Here is a 13,566-nt window from a genome sequence, read left to right as displayed (position 1 = left end):
CCGCATGAATCATCAAAGAAAGCATTTTATTGTTTATATTAATATCTTTCTTTTAGTTAATTAATAAACTGATTATGAAAAGTAAGTAAAATTCACTAAACTGAACTTAATGTACATACGTTCGTAAGCTAAAAGAAACAGCCAAATCGTCTCCTGTGAGACTTTCAGTCTGACATCATCATGATCATTTCGTGCAGTCCGTGATTTTCTCATCCGAACGAAGCATGGCAAAACTTAAACGTCAATTTTTTTTGCCCCCCCCCCCCATGTTTAGCGGGAAAATATAAGACTGGGCAAGTTCAAATGTCTCAAATCATTTTTCTTCAAACATAACTTTGTCTGGGTGAATAAAAGATGGGGCAAAACCGGTTTCAAGTGATAAGGGCGAAAATATCACGGGGCAAAAATAACCCTGTATACAGTACTGTAAATTTCTTATCATACGCGAATACTTCATTCCGCGATTCCGCTGTTTTGCCTCCAAAGTGTCTGAAAATTAAAAGCGAGATTTTCAATGCGCGATAATTGCTTTGAGTTAAACGGGTAAGAACAAAACGTACACAAGAGAAATTTGTGATGTGATGTTCAGATACGATATGATGACTTTGACAGTAGTAACAGTTTACTTGTACATGCTTTCTGCTGCTGCGTTAAATATAGTGTACCTACCCAAGTAACCCCCTCCTCCCGGTCCCGCGACTAACGCGCAATCGACGGTGTTGCCCCCCCCCCCCCCCAATTAAATTACTCCCCTATACGTCTTTATGAGAATGTGGAATTGGTTGTTTCATATGGATCGCAAAATACAATGAAATAGATGCATGCGTGGATCGAAAATATTTTCCAGGGGGCGGGGGTCCAAGAGATAATATGATATTGCAAGGGGGGGGGGGGGGGGGTGTCTGATGCCCATTTTCGGTAGTTTTACTTTGTAAATTCAATAGTGGGTGGGCTGGACCCGCACATGTACCCCTCTGTTGATCCTTACAGGAGATGTACATTACTTATAAATTGATGATCTATATTTGTATGACTAAATGAATGATTGAAAATAAATCATGATGTACTAATTTTAAAACGACATATATAACTGAAATAAATATACTTTTAGTGGTGAAGACTCCAAACGTCTGAATGTGGGGAGTACCCATTATTTATTTTCGTGACGATGACGTAAAAAGCATGCGTTGAACGGACTTCCGCTAGCGTTTTTGTAGTAAACACCAAATACTTTAGTAAAACACTGAACTACCGTTTGTACTTAGCTGCTATGAGTATGAATCTTCCAGTCTCTTGACTTTTCTACATTTATTAACGGCTGTGTTTTCTAATCATGAGGACTAGAGCTCGCTATTACCCACCCCCATCCCGAAACAGTCGCGCCAAAAAATCCATCATTCAGTTGATACAGGACGAAGCTTACAAACTGAAAAGATCGGGTGAGCAGCTTCAACAGGTAAACCAAACTCTCGATTCCTTAGAGAAGCGATATAAAGAGGCAAAGAAGAGCAAGATCCGGGCATTTCGATATAACCTGAGACTGAGACTGGCCATAGCCGAGGGCGTTCGAAATATTTACTTGGAGTACACACGGATGAAGTTGGCAGAAATGGCGAGGCTTGAAAGAAATCGACGTCTACGCACACATAATCTATTATTATTTCTGAGTCACTTAATAGATATGGAAATGATGAGCGAAGTGGAGGAAAGTTAGTTTCACAACAGACGAGTCAAAGTAAAATGTTTCAGGAATGTGATGCAAACCCAGTGTTGATGCAGAAGTTAACTGAACTGAAAATCATATATAACATCACCAAGAATGTAATTAGAAATGTATAATTGATCTAATTAAAATCTGTATAAATTTCATCACGCAAGTTACCTTTCTTTTCACTGCAAAAAAAACCCCAAAAAACTTTCGAGAATGGTAATACCTGGATTCTGTTTTTAAATAGTAACCATAAATGGAAAATTGAGCTATTCCCCTTTTCAAATAAAACACTTAATTTATTATCTGTCAAAAGTAAAGCATTTGATTTGATACATCCACAATGCTTATTTTTCTTTTACCTTAAAAAGTTGACTTGTTTCTTAAAAATATACAATTATTTACGGTACTAGTCCTTTAAGCCATAAGCCATGAAATTACAAATATGGCAAGCTTTAATATTGTGGTACAAAATAAGAGTGTGTCATGTACAGTACTTTTGAAGCCATGCATGTAATTCTTCAAAGGACCACAACTTAAAGCTCTGGTATGTTAAATGGATAACTGTTATAGATGGGATAACTGTTAAAGATGGGAAACCATGCAGGTTACTTCCCATTGTATCAAGCCAGGTTCTAAAGTTGGTACAGTTCTCTTCCACTAAATATCTCGGGTGTAATATTCACGCATACCGGTTATATTGATGATACATGTACAATTAACCCGTTCGAATTCTATACGCCCTGTGCTTGTTCAGTAAAGTACAATTTGATGATAAAAGATTGCATCAAAGGTCAATTTCAGTTTCAGTAAAACTAGTTTTACTCACATTGATGAATACTCTAATGACCTTTCTCTAATGATTTTCGCTTCTGCATTGAAAGCCAGATTGAAGAGGGTTGTACAAATTAGCTGTAGTATGTTATACTATTAACTCCCAGTGTAAGCTAGTACCAATACTCAGGCGGGTGGACAGAAACAATTCAAAACTCAAAATTCATTGAAGTAAAATCATTTAATTTGTTTTGATGTACATATTGTGGGAAACTTTGCAATCTACGTCAATCACTCATGTACATTATGTCAATGATGTCATATCTATTGGGTATTGACATTTTGGTTGCCGAAAGTTCAAGAGCAAAAGCTAGAGCCTTGAACCAATAACAATATTTCAATGAGAAATTTTAACTTCTGTCAAATGTACACTCTACACTGTGAAACCAGTCTCTACATGAAGAATGACAAAGAAATCAAGGATTTCTTCACTGGTTAACACAAAGCTATAAAGCCTCTAACCCAATGGTCATCTAGAAGTGAGAGACTGTGTATGTTTCTGCAGAAAAAGCAAATTAACTGTCTGGCAAACAGTGTGCATTGGAACATCATATGAGACATGTTGTAAATGTGGTATGGTACATGTATTACTGTAGTTTATTTCAAATACATGTATGGCATCGTGTTGCCATTATCCAGATCACAGGTCAATCTTCTTCACCATCAGAGGGAGCGAACTGACTGTCGAACTCCTCCTTCGAAATCTGAAACGAAAGTAAAGAGTTTCAAGACAAAATATATTGCCATGGAATCATTTATGATTATTGTGATTCGATATCCATGGATTTGGCATGCAAAAAGCTGAAACATAACCTGTTCTATTATATCCTCAGCGTTAGCAAACATTTGGCAACGGGTAACACGACAAATTGTAATATAAGATTAAATTATGCATGTACGGTTCGCCGTAGAATTCACATCATTTCTATATAAAAGCAGTGAAATTTTTAAGACATTCAGTATATCGGGTAATAAGATAAATAGTGCCTGTTTGGGAGTATTGAAATTGAAACCCCTTGAAAACCATTGTTAACCTCAAATAACCATTGTCAACCGTCACTTTGCATTGGTTGACAATGGTTTTCTTGGGGTGTCAATTACAACTGTTACCCTCCCAAACAGGCACTATTTATATACCGTACCTGTATTATTATACTTTCATGTTAAATATTGAAGTCTGATTGGTTTAAATGCAGTTTATAATCCGTTCCATTACACCAAGATTTTGCAAAACACTTGGCATGGGGTTACGCCATATAAATAGTGCCTGTTTGGGAGGGTAACGGTTGAAATTGACAGTTCTGACAACCCCTGAAAACCGTTGTCAACCAACGCCTATGACCCAAAATTAAAATACATGTACTTAGTTTGAAGAGGACAAAGTATTTCTTAAAGATTTCCAAACAGTATATCAAGATAAATACTCAGTTACATTAGATAGTAATGTAGGGATAAAGATTTATTTTTTATTAGTTGTTTCAGCATGTACACATGTATTGTATCTTGTATACAAATGTAAAATATGTAATATACATTAATATATACCTTTCCTCTCTTCAATTTCTTCATTAGTTTAACATCATCTTGGAAATCATCCTCCTCCTCTTCGTCAGCTGCCTCCGCATCCTGTGCTTTCCTTTTCCTGGAGATTTCTTTAACCTCTCTCCTCTTTTTCTTGCGGTCTTTCCTTTCTTTCTGTTTGGACCAGGCTTGAGATCTAGGTGGCCTGCGGAGTTTGGACTGTTTTGGTTCCTCAGACTGCACTTTTAATTGTCTCTGCTTTTCCCTTTGCTTGTCCCTATTGCAATGATAATATGACAGCAATTCTAAATGCAGCTTTACAAATCTCCATTTGAATTCTGACAATAAATACATGCATGTATATGAAATATTCTGATTTTATAAGATCTACAGGCATTTATGATTACTTAAAGGAGGATTTAAAATTTCAACTTATTTACCAGGTAACTGAAAATCTTTTGCATATGCATATGACTGTACAGTGAACAAAATTTCATCACCTACAAATATTTGTGCTTCAAAAGAAAAAAAATGATTTACGGTACATACTTGTATGCGATTTTGCTGAAATCTGCCTCCACAGGAACAAAATTAGATACATCCTTTCCTTTCACTTCTGGCATCTTTGGAATGCGTAAAAGTCCATATCCATTAGCAAGTTTTCCAAAATCCAAGTCCTTTATTCTGAAAATAAGTCCACATTCATGTTTGATATAAAACTGCACAAAGGACACAAATGCCCTTGCCCCCTTTTCCAACAGAGCTCGGTCTTTCAGAGCAAACTTTCTTAGCTTCGGCAGGTAATTATTCACACTGTCACACGGATCGATTCTCTGTAACTCCACTTTCTGGTTGATTTTTAAGAAGTTCAAGTAAGTGTCCTCCGCAGGAAGAAGAAACACCAAAGCGTTTCCTGAGTTTCCTATCCTTGCTGTCCTTCCACATCTGTGAACAAAGAAGTTGGCGGATTTGGGCGGATCATACTGTATTACCCAGTTCACCTCTGGAATATCCACCCCACGGGCCATTACATCGCTGCACACTAATATTCCACTTTCTAAAGATCTAAACTTTGCAAACACTTTGTTTCTCTTGTTCTTCATTTTTCCATGTATGCATAACACCTATGAGAAAGGCAACAATACAAAGGTTATTTTTATGACTAAATTTCTTAATTTCATGTTCTATTATATTTGTCTAGAATCAATTACAATAATATATTATACCTGGTAAAATTTATATCAGGCCATCCTTAAAAAAATGTTTCTTTGGAATTGCCGCCTTGGGTTTCCAAACCCAGGAGGGAGGAAAGGATTTGTTTTTATTTTTCAAAGTGAAAATTCTGAATGAATATGACACTATATGTAAACATTGTGTGACCAAAAAAAAATGTTCTTGATTTTTTGCAATAAGATTTTATGAGACGGGAGGGCAATTCCAAACAAATAATAATTCTATTTTGGCCTCGCTTCCTAGTACAGTACATAGTGTTTACTGTAGTTGTCTTAAATTCCATGTTTAAAACATCACTGTGTTTTTAATTTCACTTAGGAAATTATCAAGCAACTTAATTTTCACTTCTGTATTTCTAATACATGTACCAATAGTATGCAATATTTACAAAGAAAAATATTTGAAGTTTTTGATAGAATTTAAACACACTGAAATTCAAACTTCTGCAATGTTTGTTTCGCACTTTTAAAGTGCTATACTTACATTCTCTTTAAACTAAAACTTTTATAAATCTAATGTATCTCATCAGTTTGTTCATGTGGACTTCTTCCTACCTGTGTGTTCTTTAATAAAAGCTGTAACATTTTCGAGAAATAATCAACTCCTGCACATGTGCTAAAGAAAATCATGATTTTCTCCTTCTTCCTTGCTTGAATGAAATTCATCATTTGATTGAACTTTTCATCACTTTCTACGATCATGTAAAAATTTTCTAGCGTCGAGGGTGTCCTTTGTTCCATTTTCCCATCATCTCTCTTCTTTTCTTTCACATTTACTCTTACTGGGTTTCTAAGTCCAGCCCTGATGAGATTTTCCAGTTCATCAGTTTGGGTTGCAGAAAATAGACCTGTTCTTCTTTGTTTTGGAAGATAACTTAAAATTGTGTTGATGCTGGCTTCAAAACCCAGGTCCAAGAGCTGGTCTGCTTCATCCAAAACCAAGACTTCTAAGGACCGAACACTTGCAGCCAAATTTAACCCATGCTGAGGCTTTTCAAGCATGGTTTCCAACTTTCCTGGTGTGGCAATAATAATATTCCCTGAAAGATGAAATAAAAATAGATGTTAAAAAAAACCCCAGAAATATAATACATGTACTAATCCTGCAACACATTTACTCTCACAATACTTTAGAATTGTTTAATTCAAAAGTACTAATAATAAGAAACGATGCATGTAAAACGCAATTCTGCTTGCAATATGTTGTTTTAAAATCTAAACTGTTTAACATTAAATAAATTGGGGGTATACCAATTTCTTAATTGGTATACCCCCTCCCCCATCACATAAGACTTTAAGTTTATAATGGCAGCACGTATGTATATATATTTATATTAAGATGGTCACTGAAAATTAATGTTGAATATGACGCACTATAGCTAAAGTAAATTCTTATAGCTCATTAGATCTATATTGTTTGCCATTTGTTTATACAAAGTTAAATCGACTATTACTTGTAAATGGACGACAGTCATCATGCAGTGTCTATCAAAATGATTAAAGGTGTAAACAGTTACAGACCAATGAATTTCTTTAAACATTTCAAAAGTAAGTTAGTAGCCTTAAACAGAAAGTAACCATGCAAGAAAACTTTTAGTGTAATCAATATATTAATGCAATATTAATTATTAAATATAATGTAATGTGATGTTATGTAATTGTAAAATTAAGTATATTCAAATTTGATTACTGAATTAAGTTAAAACTGTTCTTGGCTTGTTAATTCTCATTTTATAAGTTCTTCATAATTATTTTAAAAACTTTTCCATTTCATAGGATCTATTTTGTTTACCACTGTTCATGTAAAAGTTTGAAGAGACCTCTGTTAAAAAAAATTTCAGTTTCGACAAACCTCACTGAGATTACTTTACTTCTTACTTACCACCGTTAGCCTTGAACTTCTCTGCATCCTTGACATGATTTTCACCTCCAATGAGCAGCAAAGAAGATAGTTCAGGTATATGGGTCAAAAATGGCGATAAGACCCCATGAATTTGAATGGCAAGTTCTCTTGTTGGAGTGATTATGATGGCTCCGATTTCTTTTTTCGTCCAGCTACCCCTTTTCCTTAAGATTTCAAGAACTGGTACAACAAAAGCCAATGTTTTACCACTGCCTGTGACTGCTTCGGCTGCAACATCTTTGTTAGTTAAAAACAAAGGTATACACGTAGCCTGCACAGGTGTGGGGTACAAAAATCCCCCATCGCGTAGAGTCTGGTGGATCGTATCACTTAAAGACACAGGCAATTCTCTCCACGTGGTGTCTGTCATTTTCCTACATTTCTTACAGGATATTCTAAGAGGACGGTAAAAGGAAAAAACCAAATTGGAAATATTAATTCCGTATTACAAAGATATAAAAATTTACAGAACAATTTACAATTGGATTTAATTATCACGTCAAATAAACGTTGCTTCAATTTTTCATTTCAAGTTTTTTTTAGAAATAGAATCTCCATATAAATATAAGATATTTTACAATATTAAATATTTTTTTTCGGAAATAAATATTCTGTGATATTTTATTTTTAATATTTGTGCCCTTTTTTACCTTCGTGTTCTGAAGAGCTAAGCGTTATAATTTGGTGTTTTCAGCTCTGGTTGGTGATATTTAGCCTATAGACATGATAGATCATTTTTATTTTGGATGTAAAATCTTTGAAACTTGAATTAGGTTAACATTGTGAAACAGAACAATGGCAATGCATGCATCCGATCAGATTTTAGTTAAATTTATTTTTTTTCTTTTCAAAAATAGATGCAGCAACAATGAGTGAGTGTTGCAAAATGGAAACAGCATCAACTCCATCAGAAATGCCGCCTCCTCAGACGAAGGATGTCATAAAAAATGGCAAAGGTAAATATCCGATTAAATTAATTATGCTTATATCTTTGTCTTTAGTATTTTTACATTTTAGAATATCAATACCTTCATGCAGTTTTGTTTCATGGATATATCTAATTCTATTGAATGTCATGAGCAGTTTGACCTTTTCCATGATTTTTGCCTAAGAACATATATAACATTGAATCATTATGTTCATCATGTTTTTGTCATACTTTTTTATATGCTCCAATCAAAGACAAAGACTTGCTTTAACTACATGCATACATAATATTTAAAACCTTCAAAGCTAGTGAGAAGTATATGTATTTTTATGGCAACAGTCCTTCGATTTGTGTTTTATGCATTGTAAAAGTTATGTATTTTGTCTTTTTAGCTGTTGTTGAGATCTTGGATTCTGACTCGGAGAGTGATGACCCCATATACAAATTTAAATTTGACATAGAAGATCTTATCACATCTACCCTGAATGAGTTTGGGGGCCCTGAGAGGGACGAAGAATCTCCACAAATGACAGAGACTTTAAATGATCTCAATGGGCAGATTAAAGGAATTGAGAGTAAGCTTTTATTACAGAACACCTTGAAATTACCAAAAGAAGTATATTTTAAATGATTTCAAAATTGGTCTTTAATTATATAGTACTTATGAAAATACCACTTGTATATGTATTAATTTCTATGTGACAGGAAAACAGAAAGAAATTGAGAAGATCTTCAGCAATTGTGAGGAAAGATTAAGAGTCTATCAACAGGAGTTGGAGGAAGCAGACAAGGAAGAAATGTAAGCATACGTAAAAAAAAAAAAAGATACGACAGGCTTGAAAGGAGTCTGAAATGTGAGAAAATTGAAAAAAATGAAGAGAGAATGAACAAGTGGAGGGGTCTGTACCTCTAGCCCCATTTGTTTGAAGCTTTCCTTTATATGGCAATTTAAGAGAAATCCCTTTTTCAATGTTTACAATAAAGAATCAATTTAAGAACCCATGCAACATTTCTATCATATATACATGATTGGGTAAGTTCGAATATTGAAGTTTTGAGTAATCACATGATCATGTTCATTATGATTTGGTTATTTACTGGTAAGTTTGCCTCTCAATATTACCTATAAATGCTGACTTACTGTTTTTAAGGGTACTTTGCAACATACTACAAGTGTGTTACTTATAGATATGTATTCCGTTAAACACCCTTTTCATGATTTCCTTGCTTTAAGCTTTAATATACAAATAGCATCACTCCAGACAACTTTTTCTTCCTCCCTAGAAATGAAGAATCGAGGTTGAGGTAAATTAAGACATGCTCCTTGAATTCCCTCTGAGAATGCATACCACTAATGTGTTTTCTCTTCTTGCTTTGAGAAAAAAAATACAGTAAATTGAATTGGTCAACTATGAATGTTAAAACTGACGTGCTTGAGTCTAACAATTGCTATGAGCAATGAGGTATCATTAAAATAATTTGTGATTTTTTTCTCAATTTAAAAAACAAAACTGCATGTGAATATATATTTTCTTTCTTCTAAACTCTGGTTATCTCAAGTAATTTGGAAGACAAAAATTCTTGTGCTTTGAATATCTTTGACCCCCCTTGCCCCAAATTGATCTAATTGCCTCTGATTTTGTTTTCTATACAGGGTTTAAGCATACTTATAGTTTTTCTGTTTATCTATCCTTATACAGCATGGGATTCTTGGCATGTGTTAGGAGAACGAAAAATAAAATAGAAATCAATATTAATATTTTATTACAAACTTTAGGATAAAAATGAATTTAGAGTCAAACCTTTTGACTTCACTGTTGCTGAATTATTGCCGAGTTGTTGTTGAATTAGAAGAACGAACTTGTGTGTTGTTAGGTTGAAAGAGGTGACTGCTGAATTAGAAGCGAAAGAGGCAGCTGAGGCCAATGCTAAGGCTGAGGAGACAGACTCTGATGATGATGTTCAAATTATTGCTTCTTCTTTTGACGCTGAAATTGCAGCCAAAAATCAAAGGTAACACCTTTTATTGAAGAAGTATACTTGGGGAAAATTAATATCTAAAATTATTGTTAGATGAATAGTTAGTTGAAAATGACCTTGATTTGTTGGTAAAGATAACATACTTGTTTTAAGTGCTTTAAAGCCTGCTATACACTTATGTATATTACAAAATGTGTCTGAAGAAGAATTGATCAGTTTTAGTGTAAAAATGCATCGAAAAATGTGGAAAAAAGTAGTAAAATATTTTCCACACCCCTACCCACATACACCCAAAAGGAGTTTATATTTAAACCAGTTTGAATATTTTTGAATGTTTTACACTCATTGTTATTAACTACTTCTTTTTGTTCTTTCTTAGACTTCAGGTTTTAAAGATTCCACCGATTGCTCAAGCTGGCAGCACATCACCCACCCTGGCCAATCTGAGGCAAGCTTTAGCAGGGGCTATCAACAATTCCATCAACCAACAACAAGGCACTTCTCCACAGGTTATAGCTGATTCAACTCTGTAGTTAAAGTCGCTTATAACATTCTCCATCTTATTACGTCACTGTTTACTGAATATTGGTTGTCATAGGCGATCACTGTCAACTATCCTTTATTTGTGTGGGACAAAAGTTTGTTAGGTTTACTTAAACCTTGACATTACAAATATTTCTTGCTGCCAACTACTTCTTTGATGTTTATCAATTATAAACACAGATGAATTGTTTTTGATACACACATACGATGTCATTATCAGTTAAAAAGCACATCTTCTTTAAAATTAATCTAAAGCAAGACGTTGTAGGAGAATTTTATATTTTGCAGAATGCTAATTTTTTAACTAAAAATATTTTTTGTTAAATCATATTGAGCACTTTGTTATCTCATGGTTTCTGATACCTCCAAGATGATGAAATTTAATGTATTTTTTCTTCCAGCCTTCATCAAGTTCATCAAGCAAAACCTCTACTGTACTGTCAAGTGCCCAAACTAAGCAAGCATATCTGCAGATGGCATTGTAAGTTTGAACCATGGCATGTCTACTTTAAATATGCCAAACAAAATAAAAACCCATTAAAATGGGAAAAGAAACCCATTAGACAATAAGTATTTTGGATATTTCGTTTCTTTAAAAAAAATTGAAAACTGTTTTCCCTAAAATTTGATACATTTTATGCATATGCGAGCAGACGTAATAGTCTGATGAAAATGTAAAATCATTGCAGTTCAAGAACTTTATTACATGTACATCTGTATACTGTATATATGATATGATTTTCTCAATTTGATATTAGCAAGTGGTAGTTACAATGCAGTTGATCTTCTCTCTTTTACAAATGGCATTGATCAATATTTTTTTGACAGGGAAATCAAAATTGGAAGCAAGATTCTCGGGAAGAAGCACAATGATATCTGGTACAGGGGAACAGTGGTAGATATGTCCAATGACATGCAAGTAGCAGAGGTAAATACTGCCTTAGAATCTTCAAGTGTTTCACATCGATATCTAGTCGTGCTTAATACATGTTCTATTAATTAGAGGCCACTGTAGCTGTAACATATGATCAAGTGTAATAAATGCCAAGAAATCTTCACAGAGAACTTACACAGTCAAGTTTGATGGGAAAGGAAGAAAAACATTGCCAGCCTTAAATTGTGCCTTCAAAGATTCGCTGACAAAACCCGTGTCGGTGGGGACCAGAGTGGTTGGTGAGTTTGTTTGCTGGGAGCCTTATTTATACATACACTGTAAAATTATTCTTTGCTTCTCAAAGATTTTATGTACCAGGTACATAATGATAAAGTTAAATTCTTCAGCTCTTTACAAAGACGAGGAGTCCATGGCATCCTTTTATGCTGGAATTGTAGCCGAGACCCCAAACCAAAGAAATGCCTACAGGTGAACTGTTGAATCAGTCAATGAGTATATTCGGCAGTTGTTAAAATTCTGAATGAAATGTCTTATAATGATGTGAAATTATGCAATCATAATATATGCTCTAAACAGTTTTGTTTAATGGACATACATGTAAGATACAATACCTAATCAGTAGTGGTTGAAATCAACATTCATTTGAAAAATGAAAAGGTTTCCAAAATACAAGATTTAAATTTTTGTTTAGAGTTACTATTAAGATTACTTTTTTAACACAGAATAAGACATAAAGTGTAAAAATGTTGAGTGATAATGTGTATGACAATGATTCTAGGTACCTGATTTTCTTTGATGATGGATATGCACAGTATTCGCGCTCAGACGACATCCATAAAGTGCTGGATCAAAGTAAGTTGAGACAGGTTTTTTTTTCAATGAATATTTATATAAGGATGCACAACAAAATGAAGAGAGTAAAGAGTATTTTTAATTTGTGTTCCAGGTACAAATGTTTGGGATGACATTCATCAGGATTCTCAGGAATTCATCAAAGACTATCTCAAACAATACCCAGAGGTACGTGTTGGTTTGAACTCAAACAGAACATTTTGTAATTTATAAAAGCTTGATACTCAAATTATTCATGTATATTGGTGATAGCGTAAACAACTTGGAAACATTGAATGTAATGCAGTTGTTCTGTATTGCAGAGACCAATGGTGAGACTAAACAAAGGTCAGACTGTTAGGACAGAGTGGAACGGGAAGTGGTAAGTTACAAAGTAATACAGGATATTATAGTTACAATGGTAAGAATAAAGGTCAGACTGTTAAGAACAAGTGGAATGGGAAGTGATGAGTCTCATAGTAAAACATGGAGATTATAGTTACAGTTACAATGGTGAGTAACAAAGTATTACATGATGTTACAGTTACAGTGATAATGGTGAGTCACAGAGTAATACATGGAAGTTACAGTTACAGTAACAACAGTGAGTCACAGAGTAATACATGGTTACAGTTACATTAACAATGGTGAGTCATACAGTGATCCATGTAGATTACAGTTACAGTTACAATGTTGATTTGCAGAGCAATACATGGAGGTTACAGTTACAGTTACAGTTACAATGGTGAGTCACAGAGTAATACTAAGGATACAGTTACAATGGTGAGACTAAACAAAGGTCAGACTGTTAGGACAGTGTGGAATGGGAAGTGGTGAGTCTCATAGTAATCCATGGAGGTTACATTACAATGCTGTAAAATGTATGGTGCTTCTTCAGAAAATTATAGTACGGTAAAAGCTTGAGACAATGGGTTACAATGTGTAAAATCCTCTGGCAGTACCGGTAGATTACAGTGTTGTAAAAGCTCATAGTAATTCTAGGATACTGTAATCTTATCATTTTTGAGAGGGTACATTTGTTTGCGATTTGACCATTTAACAGAAATTAATCCCCATCATATCAGCGATCATGTAATAGTACACTAGTTATAGCTACATGGTAATCTGATCCTCAAAATTGATATTTTACATGATATTAGAAACTGAACTAGAAGTAGAAAAAGACAAGCT

The 13,566-nt window shown here is 34.2% G+C and overlaps 2 protein-coding genes across 4 annotated transcripts in view; one reads left to right on the top strand and one right to left on the bottom strand.

The window, feature by feature from the left end:
* LOC128167304 (histone-lysine N-methyltransferase SETDB1-B-like) overlaps positions 1-13,566 on the top strand; it is a 44,260-nt gene that overhangs the window by 10,846 nt on the left and 19,848 nt on the right. The window contains exons 1-14 of one of the 3 annotated variants that reach the window (XM_052832949.1): positions 7,839-7,897; positions 8,056-8,154; positions 8,519-8,701; positions 8,832-8,925; positions 9,411-9,431; positions 10,002-10,139; positions 10,486-10,615; positions 11,051-11,130; positions 11,478-11,577; positions 11,711-11,822; positions 11,931-12,012; positions 12,323-12,396; positions 12,491-12,564; positions 12,699-12,757. In XM_052832949.1, coding sequence (XP_052688909.1) covers positions 8,067-8,154; positions 8,519-8,701; positions 8,832-8,925; positions 9,411-9,431; positions 10,002-10,139; positions 10,486-10,615; positions 11,051-11,130; positions 11,478-11,577; positions 11,711-11,822; positions 11,931-12,012; positions 12,323-12,396; positions 12,491-12,564; positions 12,699-12,757 — 1,235 coding nt within the window. In that variant the 5' untranslated portion in view covers positions 7,839-7,897; positions 8,056-8,066. Of the gene's footprint in view, positions 1-7,838; positions 7,898-8,055; positions 8,155-8,518; positions 8,702-8,831; positions 8,926-9,410; positions 9,432-10,001; positions 10,140-10,485; positions 10,616-11,050; positions 11,131-11,477; positions 11,578-11,710; positions 11,823-11,930; positions 12,013-12,322; positions 12,397-12,490; positions 12,565-12,698; positions 12,758-13,566 lie in introns of those variants that run through there. The other 2 variants (XM_052832956.1, XM_052832964.1) reach the window with 2 other exon arrangements.
* Positions 2,688-7,584, bottom strand: LOC128167337 (ATP-dependent RNA helicase DDX55-like). The gene is made up of 5 exons (XM_052833003.1): positions 7,178-7,584; positions 5,851-6,335; positions 4,613-5,187; positions 4,088-4,340; positions 2,688-3,246 (listed from the first exon to the last, which is right to left on the bottom strand). The coding sequence occupies exons 1-5, from the start codon at positions 7,566-7,568 to the stop codon at positions 3,190-3,192; spliced, it is 1,761 nt and encodes a 586-aa protein (XP_052688963.1). The 5' UTR covers positions 7,569-7,584; the 3' UTR covers positions 2,688-3,189.

The sequence above is a fragment of the Crassostrea angulata genome, chromosome 1 (genome assembly GCF_025612915.1).
Source record: "Crassostrea angulata isolate pt1a10 chromosome 1, ASM2561291v2, whole genome shotgun sequence".
Taxonomy (NCBI): domain Eukaryota; kingdom Metazoa; phylum Mollusca; class Bivalvia; order Ostreida; family Ostreidae; genus Magallana; species Magallana angulata.
This window is presented reverse-complemented; position numbering and strand designations above follow the sequence as displayed.

Bases quoted from the DNA above. Each gene is read 5' to 3' on its own strand.
- LOC128167337 (XM_052833003.1), bottom strand. From the start codon at position 7,568: ATGACAGACACCACGTGGAGAGAATTGCCTGTGTCTTTAAGTGATACG. The intron at 6,336-7,177 runs GTAAGTAAGAAG...TTCATCTTTCAG, and splicing joins GAAGTTCAAGGCTAACGGTG to GGAATATTATTATTGCCACA. The intron at 5,188-5,850 runs GTAGGAAGAAGT...CCTTTCTCATAG, and splicing joins TTTTATTAAAGAACACACAG to GTGTTATGCATACATGGAAA.